We start from the raw sequence: 24,740 nt of genomic DNA on the forward strand, positions 1-24,740 counted from the left end.
AAGACTGTGGGTGCACCTACACCACATGGGCTGCAGCAGTTCCAGAAGGCAACTTGCCACCACCCGCCCAGGGGCAATTAGAGATAGACAACAAATGCTTGCTTTGCCAGTATGCCCTGGACCCAAGAATGATTTTAAAAAAGCAACATTGCTCTTTTTCATCTGGCACAGACACAATGGGCTGAATGGTTTTCTTCTGGGCCATAAATTTTCCATATATTAAGTTGAATTGTAGATAACCAACATATCTGCACAGTGCAAATGCATCGCTTTGAAAGTCCAGCAGTTTACTCATATCGTACAGGCAATGCCACTGCAAAGTAAGTTGTCCAGAAATTGCTGTTGGTGATATTTGCTAATAGGCTCTTAAAGTGCCACTGTGGTGCTACTCTATCTGCTAGCTCAAGATGGACATTAACTCTTTCATTTAAATGGCTAAACTTAAACAAAGCAGCTGGCAGAGGATTTTAAGTGCCTATCTTAATAATTTCTAAGCTTTTATTATTACAGAGTTGTTATTGTCATATACACACTAAAGACAAAGAGACAGAGATTTTCAAGAGATGTATAATTAGAGATGAAAGGACTGTAGAAAATCACACCAAGGGAATATTCTACCAAAACCAAGGTAAGAAGCTGAACTCATGCACTGAGAGTTTTTTTTTTTATTCTTTCATGGGGCATGGGCATCCCAGCATTTGTTGCCCTTGAACTGAGTGACTTTCTAGGCCATTTTATAGGACAGTTAAGAATCAACCACTTTACTGTGGGCCTGGAGTCACATAGAGGCCAGAGTGGGTAAGGATTGCCGATTTCCTTCCATAAAGGACATTAGTGAACCAAATGGGTTTTTATGATAATTGATAGTTTCATGTCATTGTTACTGAGACTAGCTTTTTCATAATCCAGATTTTTTATTAACTGAATTTAAATTCCACCACCTGCTACAGTGGTGGTGGGATTTGAACTCATGTCCTTAGAGCATTAGGCCGGACCACTAGATTACAAGGCCAGGACATTACAACTACACCACATTTGCTCTACCATCGCCCCTGACTTTTACAATACAACTGCAGTGTCAGTACTTCACATTGTTGAGATAGTCATATTGTGACTCCATTCTAAATCCAGAGCCAAGCCCAAATTTAACAACTCAGTGAAACAGAGTGAGTCTCCCTCTACTTTGCTGTGGAGTGCATTTGGGCCTTAATGCTTAATTTACACAACATGAGTTTAGTTTTGGTGCAAAGTTGTTTCAATTTCATACCAACACTAAGCCTGTAGAGTAAATGTATCTTGAAAAAATAAATTAATTAGCATCTGTGCCAAATATAACCACAGCAGTAGCCACAGAACAAAGCAAGGACAAGTAAAGTAATTCTTCAGTCAAATCCACTTCTTTCACAGCCCACAAAATAATGGTACCTGGCTCTCATGAATTGCACTTAATTTTGTAGTTAAAATATTTGTTAACTAAAAATATCAGCACTAATACACTATATGTGGACTCAATCAAACATTCACAAGAGCAATAATAGATTTTTAACTCTACAGACAGTACAGGGAGACAAGCTGAAGCCCAGGCAGAAATGAAATGAGAATGGTCTGATTGAAGCTTAACATGACAGGGAGGAAGAGTTCATTTATCTGCTTTTGTAACAAAGTTGTAAAATCACCACAACAACAAAAACAGAATTACCTGGAAAAACTCAGCAGGTCTGGCAGCATCGGCGGAGAAGAAAAGAGTTGACGTTTCGAGTCCTCATGACCCTTCGACAGAACTTGAGCTGAGTTTTTCCAGGTAATTCTGTTTTTGTTTTGGATTTCCAGCATCCGCAGTTTTTTTGTTTTTATCTTTGTAAAATCACCAGTTCTTTAGCAAGGCCTTAAGGTTGTGGAAAGATCCATACGAGATTTGCAAGGGTGATACTGAGGAGAGAGGCCTCTTGTTATGAGAAGCCACTAGAGGAACTAAGGCCTCTCTTCATGAGTAGGTTAAGAGGAGATCAGGGGTTGATAGAGTAACATCATGTTCTTTCTTTCTTGTTAGTTCAAGAATGATTTCATATTCCAAACTTGACTGATTCAATTTCAGGAATCAAAAAATATCAAGTCAAAGACAATGAAGAAGAAAGAAAATGTTCCAAAAATTTGCCTTAGAGTAACTAAAACTGGAGATGGAGTGAGTAAATCAATTCAATTTCTGGGGCTTAGGACCAGATAACTAAAGCAAAGGAGAAGTTAAGGAGAGGACAGCAAGTACAACAGAGACAGTTAAAACATGAAGATATTTCTGGAGATTAAGCTGGAGACAAAAAAAATAGACATTACATAACAACATCACAGGCTGTGCATGAAGCTGTCTCAACTCTTGTTGGCTCTATGTCTTACCTGCTTGACTTGTGGTAATGCTGACGGCTGCAAATAATCTCTGGGTCCGGCTCAGGTCTGAGACGCCATTCACTGCTTCAACCTCGAATGTATAGTTAGCATGGGCCAGTAGATCCACAACCGTCACATATGTATCTGCCAATCCCGACTGCTGGGGCATGAAGCCGATGCTGCTGCCACAAGGCACACACTCACCCTGCTCCCAGCTGCATTGTTTGCACATGATCCTGTAGGTGACATCATCACGACCCCCGGTATCTGCTGGTGGACCCCACTCAAGACTCACTGTTGTCTGATTGATATTATAAATGAGATTTTGGGGTGCAGAAGGAGGTCCTTAGGAATCAGAAAAAACAAATATCAGTCAGATAAAGGCACACTGCCAGACATAGATGTGTAGATTAGGCAGACATGTCAAAAACTGACTTTTAGCTCCAAATGAGCTGATTAAGCTCTTTGCGAGAATTTTCAGACTTTTCTTTCTGCCTTTCTCGATCAAATGTATTTTTAGATTGTTAAACATATTAATTAATATAATGGTACATATATCCTACTCAAATCAATGCAATTAACTATTATTCACACAAGACCTGAGGGGACAAGGAGTGGCACCCCCTCAGAAAAGAATCACAGAATTGCTACGGTGCAGGAGGTCATTCGGCCCATTGTGTCTGCACTGGCTCTCTGAGCATTTTAACTTAGTGCCAACCTCCTGCCTTTTCCCCATGACCCTGCATATTATCTAAATAGAAACAATCATCTCTTGAATGCCTCAATCGAACCTGCCTCCACCACACCAAGCAGTGCATTCCAAACCCTAACTACCCACTCTGTGAAAAAGTATTTTTCTCACTTCACACTTGCTTCTTTTGCAAAACACTTGAAAACTGTGCCCTCTGGTTCTCGAACCATTTACAAGCAGGAACAGTTTCTTCCTATATACTCTGTCCAGGCCCTTCATCATTTTGAAAACTTCGATCAAGTTTCGTCTTAGCCATCTCCTCTCCAAGGAAAACAGTCTCAACTTCTTTCCTCATAACTGGTGTCTGATCCCAGAATAGTCACTGCTTTAAAGAGGGAATGTTTTCTGCCTCCAGTTTTCTTCCTCGCTACTAAAAGTGATGGGTCCTAAATTAGATAGCACCCAATGCTGGGTTCAATACAGGATACATGGTGATGGTGATGGTGGCATAGTGATAATATCACTGGATGAGTAATCCAGAAACACAGACTAATGTTCTGAGAACATGGATTCAAATCCCACCAGGGAGCTGGTGGAATTCAGTTAATAAATCTGGATTATAAAACTAGTCTCAGGGATGACAACCATGAAACGATCAATTGCTGTAAAAACTAATCCCCTTCAGGGGAGGAAATCTTCCACCCTTATCTGGTCTAGCCAGGTACAAACCCCCATAGCAAGCAACGTGGTTGACTCTTAACTGCCCTCTGAAAGGGCAATTAAATTTTGGGCAACAGTGATACCATATCCCATGAAAGAATAACACTGGGTATAAGTGTCTATAGAAGGAGAGGCCCAAAAACCATCTAAATTTGTCCTCAGGCACACTGAAATAAATCTAGCAAGTTACTGGTGCCAACCTTCCTGACCCAGCCTACCTGCCCAGTGGATGCAACAATGTTGATAATCCCCTGGTCACTCTTAAATTCCCAGGCAACAGTAAATTAGAACTGAAGAAGTAGATAACTAGATAGCTCACTAACTGGAGTACACATCCCAAATTAGGTCCATTAGCTGCACAGGAGTAAAAACCACCCCGTATGCCTGAAAACCTGAAAAGTTCTGCTGTAGTAAGGCAAAACAAGTGAACTTACTGGTACAAGATACAGAGGGAGGGTCAGTGAGAGCTCTGTAGTAGCCATCCTCACATTCACACCATGAGGAGCCTTCTCGAGCTGTGTGACTGTGAGCTGGACAGCGAGCACACCGATCGTCCTGCGATGATGACTTATAGAATCCTGGTCCACAAGCTGCCAAAGGAAATATATCATTCTAATGTCAGTGACTTCGATTGCAGCACATGGTCAAAGTTCAGTGCAGCTTTCATTAAGAACATTGTGAAGAATAAGTGAGAAACAATAAAGACGATCACATAATGCACATCAGAACTTAACATATGTACTAGGCAAGGTGCTGGAGGTCAAGACAAGATGCATTCATCACCTACAATGATCATCCCTTCAACGCACTAATGGTCATTTTGGTCCCTCAGTGTACACCACTAATGTAGAGAACATAAATCACTTTATGCCAGGATTTAAGTCAGTACTGAACTCTCATCTAATTGTAGTTTGCCTGTCAACTTTATATCAATTGAATCTCTTTTTTCCCGAAAGCAAATTAATATAAGTACCTCACTGTGCCTTTGCTAGAAAACCAATAATCTGAAATTATTTTAAGTCTTATAGGATTTGCAGTTGACCCTTTGCAAGTTCTGAATTGGCAATCACTTTGGATTCATGTTGGCCACTTTGTTAAATTACAACATTCCATCTGGCCACAAACAGAATACATCAGAAGATACAGCAGGTGAATATTCATCTGGCATAAATATGTTTTGGCCTAAACTCTGGAGAAAAACAGCATCGCCCTCCACCAATATTGCTTTTGGAACAAGTGCTGGAGCCACTGGAAGATGTGGACCAGGAACAAAGGATGGTCAGGATAGTGCTCTTTTCTCATCCTTGTGATAACATTACTCAGAATTTTTGAATAAAAAAAGTATCAATGCTGAGAACAGGGGCCAAATTTGTGTCTGGTTGAGGAGGTGCATTTCGGTGCACCAATGGCCACCTTATTTTTCTTGGAGGAAATCCAATTTTCCTCTGCATTCCCAACCCTGCACCATTTTCCTCTGGTCTTTTTTCAGATCGGGAATGCCTCATGCGTAAATGCACACCTGCCCACGATGATGTCAAGCTCCCCGTTTTAAATGGGGTCGATAATCGGATTTCCTCCTGCACACCATTTTCTGCTGCTGGTGCAGGGTTTTGGAAGCCCATTAAGAGCATGTCAGATTTGAGAGTTCATGAAGAAAATGGAAAACCTGCTGAGTCTGGAACATTCTGAAAGGTAGGCGTAAAGTGTTTTCACATCTTCACATGTCACTATTAATTGTTTTATTAGAATGTAGATACGCTTTAAATACAGTGATTCATTATAGGGATCTGTCCTTTAAAGGCAAGCTTACCCTTACAGTGACCAGCCTGTGTATCCGTTCATACATTACAGTGCTTTTTCAATGGAGAAAGCGTCATAATGCAGTGAAAAAATGTCATAAAATGTCCTGTCAGCCTCTGCTGTTATCCTATCTACTATGATTTAAATGGCTTTGGCTGATTGTCATGGACACTTTAAAGGGTGTTTCCCCTAAGTCGCCCGTGAACAACGTATTTGTATGTGTGTTTGTATTTTCTTACCCCTGAAGTGAAAAATTCAATTTAAAATAACCCAGCAGCAAAGCCTTTTTACTTAAAAAGGAAAATGTTAGTTTATTTCACCCTATTGCTCTGGAAGTTACCACAGACAAGACAGTGACTGACACATATGCATGCACAAAGATTAGTTACGGAGGAAGATAAAAACGATACTTATAAAAAATTGGATCAGTTCAGTCCATCTATTTTTCAGTGCAAGCCTGACACGTTTGAAGTCGAAGCGTTGTGTTAACTGAAGTGAAGATCTTGAGGTTGCAGCTACATGGCCTCCACTATCAAATTGCCGGAGGTTGCTTTAAGAAGTGAATTTTGTAGATGCAATCAGATTTTCAGGGAGGAGAGAAGGTTCCTTGCACCTAGGTCAGCAGGCATGGCATTTTGAGCTGCCCAGTTCCTTACAGCAGGCTATGAGCTATTTCTGGATATCTCTCCCTCTCTCCCTGGGTTGAAGTTCTTGCCTGCTTCCCTAAAGATGTTTTTCCAAGATAATTCTCTGTGGATCTGCCTTTTGTAGGCCACTGTCTCAACAATGCCGAATCATGTTCCAAATAAGGAAATTAGTTAGTACAGTCCAGGGGCCAATAGCCTTCGTCTATTTGAGAATCCATTGAATTCCAAATGTCTTTTGTGAATCCTCTTGAGGTAAACATATTGTCTGGTTCACATCTGGGTGGTAAGGGTCAAATCCACAAGAGAAGTCATGTGACCATCACAATCCATTGTGTCTCTTTTTTAAAAATCAATTCAAGGCTTTTAAAGGTTACCTTATTACAACTTTTTTTTCAAAATTCATAATGCCGCCATGAAAACATTGTGGTAACACAGTTTAAAAAAACCTGGGGCGGAATCGTCCCCGATTTGCACCATGCGCAGTAGCAGGCAGGTAAAACTATATTTACCCACCGGCTGCAATGGCGGCTTTTCACGATGTATCATCCCAAACCTGCCGCATTAATTCTGCATTCCCGGGATACATGCCATTTCCATGGAGGACGGGGTCTCATTCGTCCACCATTATATTACCTCGCCGCTTCATCACAGCATGTGCACACATCTCGGTGCTTCCAGCCCTGGACTACTGCAGGAAAGATGTCCATGAAAGGCAAAAAGACTGTAGACTTTTGGATGCTGTGGAGGCCGACCGCGATGTCCTCTACCTCCGCTCTGGCGGCAGGATGGACAGTGGCATACCAACCAGGGTTGGAAGGCAGTGGCAGCAGTGGTCAGCCCCAACACCCTTCAAAAGAGGACAGCCATCCAGTATCGCAAGAAGATGAATGATCTCCTCCGTTCTGCCAGAGTAAGTCACTCTTCTCATCACTCTCAACTCACATACTCACAAACCTATCACACATCTACAGGGCCCTTACTGCCAGTTCAAGGGACATCACCATTCACTCACTCACTCACACTTACCTTCATTGTCCTGAACACATCCTTGGGACCACTCACCACCAAAACATGCCAGACATATTTATCATCTGGCCTGACTGGTATTCTGCTTCCAATCTCTCCACCTCTATTCATGCAGGACAAGCTGGCACACAACAAGAAGAAGTTGCAGACTGGTGGGGAAATGCCTGAAATCCAGGTCCTCACGGACTTGGAAAACAAAGCCATCCAGCTGGCCAGCGAGGGGACCATTCCTGTGCTGACAGTGAGGTCAGTGGTGCTCTGCTAAGTGAGGATTCAGCAGTGCAACATCCACCAGACAACAATATTATAACTGATGTGTCCTGCTTCACAGGCCACTGTAATGCACTAATTATCTCCCCTTGCTTTTGCAGGCACATCTGCTAAACAGCCGACAGCTTCCATGACCCAGAGCCTCCAATCAAGCCCCAATAAACATCTGAAGAGGAGCCTGGAGGGACCCTCCCTGAAGCCCCATCACAGCACTCGCCCAGACCCTCCACCAGCACAGAGACATACACCTTGGTGGGACCTAGTTTTAGATTTCAGAGCGCAAGCGAGCTGCCCTCAGCCAGACAGAAGTCAGATGTTCTCAAGATCACAATCTGGTGTGCATATCACACTGACTGATTCATAGTAGGCGGTGGCAGCGATTTCCCAGAAGTCTGGTATTCAGAGGACTGCTGGAGGCCAGAAATTTGCTGAGTCCGAGCGAGATGACGAGCCTCTGGATTCGGTCATGTTACAGTTGCCGGAGTTGCAAAGGCAAGCTCGGGAACATCAGGAAGGGATGTCTGCTGCACTCCTCAGATTGCAAAGCATGATGGAGGAGTCTGTCTGCCTTCAGGCTGAGGCAATAGCGCTGGCATGTCAATACACCGAGGTCAAAACTGGTAGGATGGCGGCCGTCATGGACACCTTGGTAAAGGGCATCACTCCTGCATTGTGCTCAGGCTCAACTCCATCGCTGATGCCATTATTGGCCTCCAACAGTGTGTATACAAGAGGGGTGCAGGGCAGCTCAATCTCACTCCAGCTACCCCTTCTCCATAAGGAGTCAGCCATGGGCCTTGGGCACCAATAGGGAAGAAGATCAGCAGATGTACCCTCCGCGGCCATCCACCCAGGTGACGCCAGGAGTCTCTGGTGCATCCGAATCCCTTCTTCATGTGACCTCAGCAGCTCCAGCTCCACAGGCCAAGGAGGGTGCCACTACCACAAAGCAGGAACCCTAAAGTTGGGGCGCTCCAAGTCTTGGCCCTCCAGAGGACGCCCGCCAAAATCATCAGAGACAGGGCGTCAAACAGCAGGCTGCCTCCATCTCTGATGTGGGTGTTCGGAGATCACCAAAAATAGAGCAGCATGGTTAGGAAAGTTAAGAAGATGTAACTTTGAGTCAAAACAATTAAATTAAATTAACAAAATCAGGGACAAAATGAAGCAGCCCCTTAAAGGGAAACTGCAAAAACAAAAGACAAAATGGAAAGGAAACTTATCAACATCAAATCAAAATGTGATTAAATGGGTCTATAAAGCAGTTGCACAGCCTGGGCATGGGTATTAATCACTTGTACATTCTGTTCACTATTGTCAATAAACTCCCAAGAATGTCTCCCTGCCTACGGCTCCTTGTTCTAATGAACAGTGTTCGTGTCATTCAGATGTGCAAACTTTCTGCACAAGATAAAGACCATAAGACCATTAGAACATAAGACATAGGAGCAGAAATTAGGACAATCAGCCCATCGAGTCTGCTCTACCATTCAATCATGGCTGATAAGTTTCTCAACCCCATTCTCCCGCCTTCTCCCCGTAACCTTTGATCCCCTTACCAATCAAGAACCTATCTATCTTGGTCTTAAATACACTCAATGACCTGGCCTCCACAGCCTTCTGTGGCAATGAATTCCATAGATTCACCACTCTCTGGCTAAAGAAGTTTCTCCTCATCTCTGTTCTAAAAAGTCTTCCCTTTACTCTGGGGCTGTGCCCTCGAGTCCTAGTTTCTCCTACAAAAGGAAACATCTTCCCCACGTCCACTCTATCCAGGCCTTTCAGTATTCTGTAAGTTTCAATCAGATCTCCCCTCATCCTTCTAAACTCCATCAAGTACAGATCCAGAGTCCTCAAACGTTCCTCATATGTTAAGCCTTTCATTCTTGGGATCATTCTTGTGAACCTCCTCTGGACCCTCTCCAGGGCCAGCACATCCTTCCTGAGATATGGAGCCCAAAAGTGTTCACAATATTCTAAATGTGGTCTGACCAGAGCCTTATAAAGCCTCAGCAGCACATCCCTGTTTTTATAATCTAGTCCTCTCGAAATAAATGCCAACATTGCATTTGCCTTCCTAACTACCGACTCAACCTGCAAGTTAACCTTAAGAGAATCCTGGACTAGGACTCCCAAGTCCCTTTGCACTCCAGATTTCTGAATTCTCTCCCCATTTAGAAAATAGTCCATGCCTCTATTCTTCCTACCAAAGTGCATGACCTCACACTTCCCCACGTTGTATTCCATCTGCCACTTCTTTGCCCATTCTCCTATCCTGTCCAAATCCTTCTGCAGCCTCCCTGCCTCCTCAATACTACCTGTCCCTCCACCTATCTTTGTATCATCTGTAAACTTAGCCAGGATGCCCTCAGTTCCTTTATCTAGATCATTAATGTAGAAAGTGAAAAGTTGTGGTCCCAAAACTGACCCCTGCGAAACTCCACTAGTCACCGGCCACCATCCTAAGAAGGACCCCCTTATCCCCACTCTCTGCCTCCTGCCACACAGCCAATCTTCTATCCACACTAATACCTTGCCTCTAACACCATGGGCTCTTATCTTACTGAGCAGCCTCCTGTGCGGTACCTTGTCAAAGGCCTTCTGGAAGTCCAAGTAGGCAGCATCCATTGGCTCTCCTTTATCTAACCTACTTGTTAGCTCCTCAAAAAATTCTAACAGATTTGTCAGGCATGACCTCCCCTTGATGAAACCATGCTGACTTTGCCCGATTTTACCACGCACTTCCAAGTCTGAAATCTCATCCTTAATAATGGACTCTAAAATCTTACCAACCACCGAGGTCAGGCTAATCAGCCTGTAATTTCCCGTCTTTTGCCTCACTCCCTTCTTAAACAGGGGGTTACATTAGTGATTTTCCAGTCCTCTGGGACCCTCCCTGACTCCAGTGATACCTGAAAGATCGTCACTAATGCCTCCACTATCTCTTCAGCTATCTCCTTCAGAACTCTGGGGTGTAATCCATCTAGTCCAGGTGATTTATCCACCTTCAGACTTTTCAGTTTTCCTAGCGCCTTCTCCTTGGCCACCATACTCACCTCTGCCCACACACCCCCTCACCCCCCCCCCCAACCCCCCACCCCCACCCCCAAACCCCGACTCTCTTGAATTTTGAGGATGTCACTCGTGTCTTCCACTGTGAAGACTGACGCAAAGTACCTATTCAGTTCCTCCGCCATTTCTTTGTTTCCCACTACTACTTCTCCAGCATCATTTTCCAGCGGCCCAACGTCCACTTTTGCCTCTCTCTTACCCTTTATATATCTAAAAAACTCTTGCAATCTTCTTTTATATTACTGGCTAGTTTACCCTCATATTTAATCTTCTCCCTCCTTATTTCTTTTTTAGTTGTCCTCTGTTGGTCTTTGTAGGCTTCCCAATCCCCTGGTTTCCCACCGCTCTTCGTCGCATTGTATGCTTTCTCTTTAGCTTTTATGCTGTCCCTGACTCCCCTTGTCAGCCATGGTTGCCTCGTCCTCCCTTTAGTATGCTTCTTCTTCCTAGGGATAAATTTTTGCTGTGTCTCCCAAATTATTCCCAGAAACTCCTGCCATTGCTGTTCCACTGTCTTTCCTGCTAGGCTCATCTCCTAGTCAATTCTGGCCAGCTCCTCCCTCATGCCTCCGTAGTTGCCATTATTCAACTGTAATACCGTTACATCTGATTCCAGCTTTTTCCTCTCAAATTGCAGGGTAAATTCTATCATATTATAGTCACTTCCTCCTAAGGGTTCCTTCACCTTAAGCTCCCTTATCAAATCTGCCTCATTACACATCACTAAATCTAGAATTGCCTGTTCGCTAGTGGGCTCCACCACAAGCTGCTCCAAAAAGCCATCTCGTAGACATTCCACAGATTCCTTTTCTTGGGATCCACTACCAACCTGATTTTCCCAGTCTATCTGCATATTGAAATCCCCCATGATCACTGTAACCTTGTCTTTCTTACATGCCTTTTCTATCTCCTGGTGTATCTTGTGTCCCACATCCTGACTACTGTTCGGAGGCCTGTACATAACTCCCATTATGTTTTTTTTTACCTTTGCAGTTCCTCAACTCTACCCACACAGATTCTACATCATCTGACCCTACATCATTTCATGCTATTGATTTAATTTAATTTCTTACTAACAAAGCAACCCCACCCCCTCTGTCAACCTGCCTATCTTTTCGCTAGGATGTATATCCTTGGATATTTAGCTCCCAGTCCTATACCCTTGCAGCCATGTCTCCGTAATGCCCACCACATCATACCTGCCAATTTCAATCTGCACCACAAGCTCATTTACCTTATTTCGTATACTGCGTGCATTGAGATACAACACCTTCAGTCCTGTATTTCCCGTCCCCTTTCTCATTGTCATCCCTTTATCTGATGTGCTTGAAGTTAGATTCCTAGCCCTTTCCAAACACTCTGTCCTATTTTGTGTTCTGGAGACTTTAATAGCCTCTCCTGGGTTCTCCTTTCTTTTCAGTTTTTTCATAATTTTCCATGAAGTTGAATCCACACCCCCACACGCTAACCTGCTACTTTGTTTCTCATTAGTCATACTTCTTGGAGTTTTACCCTCCCCGCCCCCCCCAACTTTCTAGTTTAAAGTCCTGTTGACCACCCTGTTTACCCTTTTCGCTAGAACATTGGTCCCAGATCGGTTCAGGTGGAGACCATCCCAACAGCACAGATTCCTCCTGTTCCAATACTGATGCCAGTGCCCCACGAAATGGAACCCCTCTTTCCCGCTCCTTTAGCCACGTGTTTACTTCCCTTATTCTCGCGTCCCTCTGCCAATTTGCACGTGGCTCGGGTAGTAATCCGGAGATTATAACCCTTGAGGACCTGTTCTTTAATTTAGTTCCTAGTTCCTGATAATCCCCAAACTAAAGGCAGGTATCTCAGTCCAGGGCCTCTTCCCTATGCTTTATGCAGCCTTCAGACCAAATTGATGGTCTAGCCTCACACTCGTTGGACAAATTACTGATGCCTGCACCTCGCCATTGCTGGTCATTGCTGCCAGAATGTTATGTGCAGGCGCCACAGTGTTCTCTCATACCCTCTGTGTGCCCTCAGTCCCTTTAAGGTGGGGCTGGTCCCCATCTCTTCAGCATTTGTGACCAGTGACAATGTGCTCCTGAAGTCGTCAGGTGCTGAAGGCAGACAAAGGATCGAATACTTTTAAAGTTTCATGGCTGTGTTTCTATATGACCTATATTACAGAGCACAAGCAAGCTGCCCTAAGCCAGACAGGAGTCAGACATTCTCAGAAGATACATGAAGATCTATGGAGTGTCTTCACTGAATGTCATCATCATCCTCCTGAAAATGAGCGACTATTAGGGCCTCCGCTGCAGCTCCATGACAGGCGCATTATCATAGAGGGTATGTGCATTGCCATATGTCAGACTGGAGTCAAACATTCACAAATGCAATGTGAGCATCTATGAGGTCTCCTCACTGCATGTCGTCATCACCCTCCACAAATCTAGCAGCTATGAGGGCCTCCCGAGCATGCCTGCCTCGTCTGGCCAGTGTGAGGGCCTTATCATCGCCTTCGAGGACCTCCTCACCCTCATCTCCGTCGACATCCTCATCATTGGAGGATATCTCCAACTCCTCCTTCACCTCATCAGCCAGCTCCTCTCCCCATTGCAGCGCCAGGTTGTAAAGGGTGCAGCAGGGGACGATGATGCATGCCACCCTCTGTAGGCTATATTGCACCAGGGTGGTCCACACCCCAGAACCTCATTTTCAGCATCGCGATGGTCTGCTCCACCAAGTTACAAGTTGCAGCTTGAACCTTGGTTATACCTTCGCTCTGCTGCAGTCTGAGGCTGCCGCACAGGTGTCATCAGCCACGTCCTCTGTGGGTAGCCCTTGTCCCAGAGGAGCCATCCCTCCGGCTTCTGGAAGACTTCAGGGTTCTGTGACTGACTGAGAATGTAGGAGTCGTGCACACTCCCTGGAAACTGTGCACAGATCTGCAGGATGCATTTGTGGTGGTCACACACCAGCTGCACATTCAGCAAATGGAATCCCTTGCAGTTGATATAGTTGGCCATATGTTGCAATGGAGATCTGAGTGCCACATGAGTGCAGCTGATGGCACCCAGCACCTGTGGGAAACCGTGGATCTGGGCAAATCTAATCACTCTTGCATCCTGGCTGTCCTGGTCCTAGGTGAAATGCACAAAGCTGTGTGCCCTCACGAAGATGGCATCCATGACTTCATGGATGCATTTGTGGATGGAAGCTTGTCATATCCCACAGAGGTCACCTGAGGAGCCCGGAAAGGAGCTAATGGAATAGAAATTGAGCACTGCTCCCCCTTTTACAGCCACTAGCAGTGGATGCCCTCCACATCCATATGGCACCAAATCCTGCAGCAGGTGGCAGATGTGACCGACCAGTTCCCTAGACATGCACAGTCTTCAGCGACACTGGTTTTCAGTCATCTGCAGGAATGAAAGGCGGTGTCTATATATCCTGGGTCTAGCTAGGCGCCGAGCAGCAATGGTTCACTATGGTTCTTGGAGACATGTGCAGAAGCCCCAGCCGCCCCTTCTTCCAGAAGGTGCTGCTCCTCCCTCTGCACAGCCAGGTGTCTCATTCGCTCTCTTCTCCATCATTTTCTTTCTCTGTAAGCCTTGAGGCATATAGCTAATTCACTAGGCTATAAGGTCCTGATATACTCCTCCTGCATGATGAAAAAGACAGACACGTAACTGGCAAGGGTGTCCTAAGAACCTGTCTTGATTAAGTTTGAAGGCCCCTGAACGCATCCAGGAGAGTGCTGGCCACCACTTGGATGGCCAAAGTTTAGTGTGCTGCATGGCTGCCCAAGACCCCAGCCAACTCCGCCCCACTCCACCTGGCCAATTGGCGGCAGCTTTGCCCATTGGACTGCATGCTGTGTTCTCAGCTCAGGTGCAGGCATTCTCCTAGCTCATGTTACGAAGCTGCATTGTTACCCGCACCGGTCCAAACCTGGATGATGACATTGCAAGGGGCTGTGAGCGTCTCCACCAGTGACTGCTCCACGGCCAGCTTTAACAAGGAGATTGTACAATGCGCCCAGTCATCCAACTGTTCTGCAATCCACTAAAACGCTCATTACTTAGCAGTCTGTGCCCGAGGGGTGAAAAGCTCTGGAGCACTTGGTGGCATTTTGATGCCTTTGCATTGCTTGAGTGGGCAGAGAAGCTAGTTGCCTGACTCCAATCATATCAATGTAGCTGCATCTGCTGAGGAATGGTCACTTAATACAGGTTTCCCTAATGCGTGGCTGCTTCCCTTGCCCACTGCATCTCCTATGTGCTTGTGCGCTACATTCAATTGCATGGCAGCCCTTGACCACCACCCCACTCTCCACCAAGTCGCTTCAACTGCAGGGCAACCCTTGCCACCCACTCCCTACTCCCCCACCCCCACAACATGACTCACCCTTGAATTCCAACGGGCGACCTGGGCCAGTGCTCCACAATGCTATTGTGTACTCACCTCTGAGGTCCCCTCAAAATGCAGCCTGCCAGAGAGCAGTCTATTGTTTGAACAGCTGAGACCAGGTCAATGCTTGGCTGAGTTTCAAGTGCTAATGGATTTTAGCACAGTAGGTATTCCATTAACGAGAATGAACAACAGTTTTAAAAAGTTGCAATAACCGATTGTCCCTCAGATGTAGTTTCTGGTTTGTTGACACAAGCTAGTGGCTTGCAAGTATTACAAGTTTTTTTTTTATGTGGCAGGATGCATTTTTTCTCAGGATTAACAATATGGAGACTTTTATTAAGTGGTGAGAGGTTTACTTTTTCCCCAAGGAATGTGAAATATTTTCCATTGATACTGCATGGAATCTGAAGACAGTACATAATGCGTACTGACTAGGTGTGTGGCTATGGAGAGTACATGGGGCCATAGAGATGGCATGGGAAATCTGAAGGGGCATGGGCTGGCATGAGGGGTGGGAAGGGGTGGGGAGGTGATGGGTGGGGTCTAGCAGGTCTTTAAACACTGTTGCGAGCTGGGATACTGTGTTGGCGAACTGAGGCGGGCCTTCTAACTGGCCAGTCTCCTCACCCACTCCAGCGCAACTTGCAAACTGCACTGAGAGCCCATTCATGGTGCAAAAAGACAAAATGGTATGTGAAGTCACACATGAGTCGGGTATGCAGTTTGTGAGCCATGAAAGTGCACAGGTTGGGTTTTCCCATGCTCGCAGGAAGATTCAGCCCCATATCTTATTTGAAAAGAATAAGACAGGTGATGTAACAAAGCACCATGCAATCCTTATGTACACAGAATTAGAAATGTCCAGTTAACTTCGGAACAAAAGGACAACTCTTGCTCCTCCAAAGCTTTTCAAACATCTTTGCACTAAGGGAAGCTCTAGCACCAACTTGAGAGGCACTATAGGTTCATCATTTCTTTCTAAAAGCTGATCCAAGTGGGTTTTTTTTTCCTTTATTTTTTCATGGGATGTGGAGACCACTAAAAAGCCAACATTTATTACCCATCCCGAATTGCCCTTGAACTGAACATTTCAGAGGACAGTTAAGAGTCAACCACATTGCTCTTGGTCTGGAGTCACATGTAGGCCAGACCAGATAAGGACAACAGATTCGCCTCCCTGAGGGACGTTGGTGAACCAAATGGGTCTTTGTAACATCCGACGATTGTTTCATGGTCACCATTACTGAAGCTAGCTTTCAATTCCAGGATTTTTTAACTTAAATTCCACCAGCTGCCATGGCAGGATTTCAACCCATGTCCCCAGAACATTAGTCTTGTCCTCTGGATTACTAGTTCAGTGACATTACCGCTATATACCATCTCCCCCATTGTATGATAGAGAAAAGAATAATGAGCAGTCATCAAACTATTAGTTAGCAACAACTGTAGTAATCTTGGTTCTGAATGGGTTTCTAGTCATGGGTTTAATTGTCACCCCAGAGGCTTAAAGCCATGGCTTAGGTTGCTGCTTGAATGCAGTGTGGGGGAGTGCTGCACTTTTGAAAGTGCCATTTCGTGGAAAAGATTTTAATCCTGAGGTTTTCCCCCTCAGGTGGGCATAAAAGATTCTATTGCACTATTTGAAATTGAGCAGGGGATTTCTAGCCAATACTACACCCCAAACATCACAAAGATGTTTATTTCACAACTGTTTGTGAGACTAAGCTGTGTGTGAATTGCCTATCACGTTTCTTACATTATAACAGTAACAACACTTCAAAAGTTCTTCATTTGCTGTAAGCATGTTAACATGTCCTAAGGTCATGAACATCATTATATAAATACAAGCCTTTCTTTCTCCTTGTACGATACCCAAAAAATACAAGAGAAAACTGTAAATTCAGAACTATGATTGGAACTCTGAATTTAATTTGCAGACTTTGTCAGTGCCTCGCTATTTGTCATCTTCAATGTTCTATTTTGTATGTCTTGTTTTAACTTTTTATTTTTTATAGTTTTCAAAAAAATAACTGTGAAGTTGAAACATACATACACACAGAACAGCAACAATTTTTAAAATGATATAGCTGGACTCTGGACACATAGGGTGAGCAAGGATTAAAGATCAGCGTCATGGCCTGGTGAGTATCTTGTTTGTAATGTTGTGTCATTACTACAGCATCCTGCACAGAGCTCGTCAAATCTATGTGGGTTCACAGATGTAACGTTCTGGAATTAACCTTTATCATAGAAATCCATTGCAATGTCATTATGCTTGAGCTGCTAGTATGTGGAGCTTTTTCTGTGTGTGGCTGGCTGAGTTCCAGTATGTACCTTGTCCTTGAGGTGTGATGACACTGTCACAAGAGGATTGATGACTGTGGCATTATCACTCAAAGTATACGGATGAATAATCTGTGCATCTGTGAAATTCCAATGCCTGGTATATATTAGAAATGTTTAAACTATTGTTTTATTAATGCTCACAACTTTTTACAATCTACATGTTTATGTACAACTGAGGCACAGTACTAGCTGGGAATGCAAGAGCATCATTTCAGCTGATGATAAAAATGTATTAATATGTTAGTTTTAGTAAGAATTGCTTAGTTGGTTACTCTACTAACCAGTGCAGAACAGAGTCATAAAGACTATGAAAATGCAATGCAGAATATTAAAAGGAAAGTTCTTCAGTCAATGCTAAGATAAACAAGAAATTGGGACCATTTGTGCTCTTTTTTAACACTCAGGCGTGTCGGTGCTCCAAAATAGTATCCACAGTGCACAAACACATTTCTTGAGTAAAAGTCATCAGAGCCATTTTCACACATACCAATGGCCTCTGGAAGTCTGGGGAGCATCTTGCCAATTTTTCAATGCTGAATCAACTCTATCAATGCCATTTTGGAGCTGAATACATGTTCAGTAGCAGGAAGGGCCCTCACCCATGCCGTTTGCTAGCTGATCTCTTCTGGGCATTGCTTTGATCCTACAAGCATTTGGTACTTTTTATAATTGCTTCAAATTGCAAAAGGCAATGGCGTGGCATGAGCAGAAGGAGTTTTTTTTACAGGCTTCAAAGCTTCTGCATAAACCAGTTACTCCCAGGCATGGGTGCAGAATTGAACATTTCTCTTGGAATACAGTATGACCTGGTGAATGAACAGAGGTCGTGCAGAACAAGACAAGCTGCTGGAAGAGGGAGGAGGAGAGGGAGAAAGGTTCTCAGCTGGAGGCCTAATCCTCCCAGGATATGCAGGGTGAGATATTCTTCAACCAGTGAGGAAGAGTGTATAAAATATCTATGCTTCAGTAAGGAGATCCTCACATGTGTCATGTTCTGAAATCACAAATGCAACCTCAGAGCAGGCAAGGCCACACTGCTACTGGCTGTGAAGGTGACTGTGGTGATGAACTTTTATGCATCTGACTTCTTCCAAGTTTGAGCTAAACATATTTAGAACATCTCGCAGTTTGCCCCTAAGAATGCTCACTGAGGTTCTCTACTCAATGAGAGTTGATTATATTTTAATCTCCCTTGCCAGAGATAAGCAGGCAGAGGAGGTACACAGCTTCACAAGGATTGCAGGCTTTTCTGTTGTGGGAGCCTTTTTATGAGTGGTGGAGGCCTGAGGAGGATAACTTAGGGCTGGGGTTGGGTGGGGGCAAGTGGGGAGGGTAACATGATTGGGGGAGCCAGAGGGAAGCAGTGCTTTGAAGGCACTTCTCCCTGAAGCTGGCCTCACCTCCCTCTCAGTTTCCCGAGCCCTGGGCAACCCAACTGGTTTTCAGGTTTTACAGAAGGTGCCAGCCTCGTTAATATATTTAAATTGTCAAGCACCTCTGGAGCAAATTGCTTTCCTGCCCTTTGCCTGTCTTTGTGTAACCCATAATATGGGCTTGGAGGTAAGTTGGGGTTGGAATTCAGATTGAAAAAATTTTAAGATCTAACTGACCTCAACCCATCTGTTTTGTTTACTAAAGATCCCCCTAATGTCTCTGAAGAGTTAGTTCCATTCTGTAATCTTTTCCCTTAGGCAGTCCCTCAGGATTGAGAGTGGCTTGCTTCCACTCCAGTTCGATGGGTTCTGAGATGGTTGTTATGTCCAATGTGCAATCTGCAGGCTCAGTCACATGCGCGGCACATAGTGCTTGAAGGGTTAGGCTGTTTTTGAGGCTTGTGCACTCCCTCTAACACCTTAACTTGGCCTGTACGGGTTCCTAACAAAGTCTCCCAATGTGTTTGGTGCCTTCCTGAATGAACCTTCTCATTTTGACCAGTCACAAGCCAAGCTCTCAAGAGTCGGCAGGTATGTATCCTCTTCAAGGATGATTTGAGGACATCCTTAAAGTGTTTTCGTAGTCCTTCTGGCAATCCCCTGCTGTGCTCAAATTACAAATAGGATAGTCACTTCAGGAGTCTGGCATCAGGCGTATAAATGACATGCCCTGCACAGTGGAGCTGCTTTTGAGCGATTATTGCCTTGATAGTGGACAACTTGGCTTCAGAGACGATGCTGCTGTTGGACTGCATTTCTTGCCACCAAGAAAGAAACATAGAAACAGAAAATAAGAGCAGGAGTAGGTCATTCGCCCCTTCGAGCCTGCTCTGCCATTCAATATGACCATGGCTGATCCTCTATCTTAATGCCATATACCAGCCATCTCTCCCCCTACCCCTTGACACCTTTAGAGTCAAAAAATCTATCCATTTCCTTCTTAAATATATTCAGTGACTTGGCTTCCACAGCCTTCTGTGGTAGAGAATTCCACAGGTTCACCACCCTCTGAGTGAAGATGTTTCTCCTCATCTCAGTCCTACCCCATTTCCTGAGACCATGACTCCTTGTTCTAGATTCCCTAGCCAGAGGAAACATCATCCCTCCATCCAGTCTGTCCATCCCTATGAGATTTAATATGTTTCAGTGAGATACCCTCTCATTCTTTTAAGCTTCAGTGAATACAGGCCTAGTCAGTCTATTCTCTCCTCATATAACAATCCTGCCATCCAAGGAATCAGTCTGGGTGAACCTTCGCTACACTCCCACTATGACAAGTATATCCTTTCTTAGGTAAGGAGACCAAAACTGCACACAATTTTCCAGGCGTGATCTCACCATGGCCCTGTACAGCTGCAGTAAGACATCCTTGCTCCTGTACTCAAGTCCTCTCGCAATGAAGGCCAACATACCATTTGCCTTCTTAACTGCTTGCTGCACCTGCATGCTTGCTTTCAGTGATTGGTGTACAAGGACACCCAGGTCCCTTTGTACATCAACATTTCCCAATCTACCACCATTTAAATTATACGCTGCCATTCTGTTTTTCCTACTGAAGTGGATAGCTTTGTACTTATCTATGTTATACTGTAGCTGCCATATACTTGCACACTCACTCAACCTGTCTAAATCACTTTGAAGCCTCTTAACATCCTCCTCACTGCTCACATTCCCATCAAGTTTTGTGCCATCAGCAAACTTGGAAATATTACATTTGGTTCCCTCATCCAAATCATTGATATATATTGTAAATAGCTGGGGCCCAAGCACTGATCCCTGCCACACTGAAAAAAACCCATTTATTCCTGCTCTGTTTCCTGTCTGTTAACCAATTCTCAATTCATACCAATATATTACCCCCAATCCCATGTGCTTTAATTTTACACACTAGCCTCTTATGTGGGACTCTACCAAAAGTCTCCTAAAAATCCAAATACAACACATCCACTGGTTCTCCCTCAACTATTCTGCTAGTTATGTCCTGAAAAAACTCCAGTAGGTTTGTCAAACATGGTTTCTCTTTCAAAAATCCATGTTGACTTTGTCTAATCCTGTTGATATTTTCTAAATGTCCTGTTATCACATCCTTTATGATATATTCTAGCATTTTCCCTACTTCTGATGTTAGGCTAACCGATCTGTAATTCCCTGTTTTCTCCCGCCCTCCTTTTTTAAATAGTGAGGTTATATTTTCCATCCTCCAATCTGCCGAGACTGTTTCAGAATCTACAGAATTTTGGAAGATGACAAACCAACACATTCAATATTTCATTGGCCACTGCATTTAGTACTCTGGCATGTAGATTATCAGGCCTTGGGGATTTATGGGCCCTCAGTCCCATTCATTTCTCCAGCACTACTGTTTTGGTAATACTAATTTCCTTCAATTCCTCCTTCTCACTAGACACTTGGTTCTCTAGTATTTCTGGGAAGTTATTTGTGTCTTCCTCCATGATGACAAAACTAAAGTAGTTGTTTAATTGCTCTGCCATTTTCTTGTTCTCAATTATAAATTCCCCCTTTTTGGACTGTAAGGGACCCACATTTGTCTTCACCAATCTTTTTCTTTTTACATACTTATAGAAGGTTTTACAGTCTGCTTTTATGTTCCTTGCAAGTTTACTCTTATACTCTGTTTTTCCCTCTTAATCAATTTCTCGGTCTGCCTTTGCTGAATTCTAAACTGCTCCCAATCTTCAAGCTTGCTGCTTTTTTAGGAACTTTATATGACTCCTCTTTGGATCTAATACTATCCTTAATTTCTTTTGTTAGCCATAGTTGGGCTGCTTTTCCTGTTGTGTTTTTGCAACAGAAAAGAAGGTATGACCGTTGCAATGTATATATTTGTTCTTTAAATATTAGCCATTACCAATCCACTGACATGCCTTTTAATGACATTCCTCAATCTACCTTAGCTGACTCATGACTCATACCTTCGTAGTTTCCTTTGTTTAGATTTAGAACTCTAGTTTCAGATTGGACTTTTCACTTTCCATCCTAATGAAGGCTTCCATCATGTTATGGTCACTGTTCCCTAAAGGACCCGGCACAACAAGATTATTCATTAAACCATTCTCATTGAACAATGTTAAATGTAGAATAGCCTGTTCCCTAGTCCATTCCTTGACATACTGGTCTAAAAAACCATCTTGTACACACTCAAGGAATTCATCCACCACAGTATTATTGCTAATTTTGTTTGCCCAGTCTATATTGAGGATTTGAAGGATCTTGCAAAGACATCGCTGATGGTACTTCTCCGGTCCTTTGAGATGCCTGCTGTAGGTTGTCCAAGCCTCTGAAGCATATAGGAGGGTGGGGATCATTGCTGCCTGGTAAACCACGATCTTAGTCATCAACACCTTCATCATCATCTCCAACTTGCCAGTTCAGCCTTGGGCTGACTGAGGAAAAGAGTATTGGAGGACCAGAGTCTCAAACCCGAGTCTAATACTGGGAAGGAAAAGCATTTCTGCATGTGTTCTTTGAAAAGCAAGTTTGGGGCTCTCATCTCCCCTGCATAGTCTAAACATGTTAACATGGCTCTCAGAGATTACTAGCTGATCAGATTCAGGGCACTTTGAAGTTAAGTAGATCTAAATTGTGTTTTCTACTTTCCTGTTTTTTGAAAATTAAGTTTGGGGAGGTGTATCATGGTGATGCAGTATAGCACAGGCTGGTGGGTTGCAGAGTTGATTTCCTATTCCACAGAATTCCCTGTTTCAGGAATATCATTATGTGGCACAAAATTTCAGCCTAACACCCACTAAGTGACCCCATATTACCACATGTATGGGCAGGAAGTGGACTTAAAAGGGGATGCACATATAAGTGCAAGACTGCAAGTCGGGGGATATGGGGAGGGGATTGGTATTGGACAAACTTGTGATTTGGAAACATCATGGCATTTTAATTCTAAGGTGTGTGCATGCTTTTGTTTTTAAACGGATTCCTCACCCAGGAGCCAGCTTGGCTGCCTGTTGGGCAGGGAGGCCCTGCAATTCAAGGCTGTAACCCAGGAGCAGATAGATTTAGAGATTGTTGGGGGCAGAGATTGCGGAGGGGTTGGAGAGACCCCAGTGGTGGAACTTCAGGTGGGGGGTAAGAAATGGCAGGGATGTTGGCAATGGAGGTGGGGAGCTCTTTACAGGTTTGGTTTGTTGGGACTGGAGGAAACACCCTTACTCCTTCTGGTCCAGTTGGGGTCCTGTAAAGGCATTTACTTGGTGGATCTAGTTCCCCATTTTCCTGCCAGTTTTCTCTATTTCCTTCTCCCTCATATACTTATCTAACTTCCTCTTAAATGGATCTAAACTATTTGCTTCAGCCATTTCCTGTGGTAGCAAGCTCCACATTCTTAACAATCTTTGGGTAACGAAGGTTCTTCTGAATTCCCTATTGGATTTATTGGTGAATATTTTGTATTGATGGCTTCCAGTTGTGCTCTTCCCAGCAAGTGGAAACAATGGGTTGAAGTTGGGATAGAGAAATGAAGACCCACCACTGGGGCCGAAAGCACGTGCTGACCCCACATTGGTGAGCAGCACAACTCAAGGCTGCATTTGGCTGGCAGCAGCCAATTAAGAGGCAGCCACCAGGGCTGGCTTTCAATTATAGATGGCAGCCGATCCCCAAGACCTGCTGGCACAATCAGAGGGCCGGCAACTCAGCAGCCCCACCACTAGCAATTGCTGAGACTGCAGTTGGAAGGAGACGGCATGTTTGAAGAAACGTAAGTGGGGTTGGGGGATGACAGGGCCAAGTAGGCAGGCCCCAGTAATTGGAGGGGTGATGCTGGATGCTCACTGAGCACGTCAGCGCCATTATTGTGAGGGTAACCAGTGCTCCTCGGGACCCCTCTGTTGTCCATGGAGTTCCCATAAAGGCGAGCTGGCTCAGTACCTACTGGGAGGCTGCCAGGTTTCACATGTTGGTCTTCCCATGTGGCGCCAGGCCCTCCTGACACAAACAAAATACCCGCAGAGATGGGAAATGGCCCTTAAATGGCCATTTAAGTGGCTCAATCAGCTTCCTAGTGGGGAGCCAATCTGCTAACTTTCTAACCACTGGCAAAATGGCATCGTGGGCTCCCTCTCCCTGATGTCTTTCTGTCACATTTTGCCAGCCTCATCACCCCACAGCCCATCTCCAAAGCACCCATAAATTTCTGGCCATTCTTCTTGGATCCCTCTATCAAAACTTTTCATAAATTTTAAAGACCTTCATTAGGTCACCCTCAACCTTCTTTTTTCAAGAAACAAGATCCTTTGCTAATATGTATACTCATGCTTTTTTAGTATCATACTGGTAAATCTTCTCTGCACCCTCTCCTGTGCCTCTATATCCTTTTTATAACATGGTGACCAGAACTGAATGCTGTATTGTTAAGTACGGTCTAAGGTCCAATACAGGTTGAACTGCCTTACTTTTCAATTCTATTCCTTCAGAAATAAAGTCTAATACTTGGGGCAGGATTTGGAGCTTGATGGCTGGGTGCACGCCCGACCTGATTGAGCGTGAAATGACGAGCGATGACGTTGGCCAAGCATGCTGACATCAATGCGCAGTCGTGCGATAGTGCGGTCGACGGGTGTGCGCTGGAACCAGCAGCACGCCTGCCGACAATTAAAAGGCCAATAAGGCCATTAAGTTATTAACTGATGTTAGTTTTTCACTGCCTGTTCAGCCTAAAGGTTAGCAGGCAGGTGAAAAGGCCAAGCGGCCTTTGCATTTTTTTTTTAGAAACCGCATCCACAAATAAAATAAAAACTTTATTTTTAGATTAAAAACATGTCTCTGCTCATGTCACAGAGTCACGTGAAGGGACATGTTTCAATACATTTTTTTGCTGTTTAGTTTTTTCTTTAACTACCTCCGTGACTCAGGGAGATTATTCAGCGCTCTCTCGCGCACATGCACAAAGTTCGCGCTAGGCCTGCTCACCCTCCTCCCCCCAACCGCACA

The 24,740-nt window shown here is 44.4% G+C and overlaps 1 protein-coding gene across 3 annotated transcripts in view; it reads right to left on the reverse strand.

Annotated features, from left to right (window-relative positions):
* epha7 (eph receptor A7) overlaps positions 1-24,740 on the reverse strand; it is a 317,267-nt gene that overhangs the window by 188,763 nt on the left and 103,764 nt on the right. For all 3 annotated transcript variants that reach the window (XM_041187949.1, XM_041187948.1, XM_041187950.1), the window contains exons 4-5: positions 4,228-4,383; positions 2,392-2,727 (exon numbers count right to left, since the gene is read on the reverse strand). In XM_041187949.1, the coding sequence (XP_041043883.1) occupies positions 2,392-2,727; positions 4,228-4,383 (492 nt within the window). The remainder of the gene's footprint in view (positions 1-2,391; positions 2,728-4,227; positions 4,384-24,740) is intronic.

The sequence above is a fragment of the Carcharodon carcharias genome, chromosome 5 (assembly GCF_017639515.1).
Source record: "Carcharodon carcharias isolate sCarCar2 chromosome 5, sCarCar2.pri, whole genome shotgun sequence".
Classification (NCBI taxonomy): Eukaryota; Metazoa; Chordata; class Chondrichthyes; order Lamniformes; family Lamnidae; genus Carcharodon; species Carcharodon carcharias.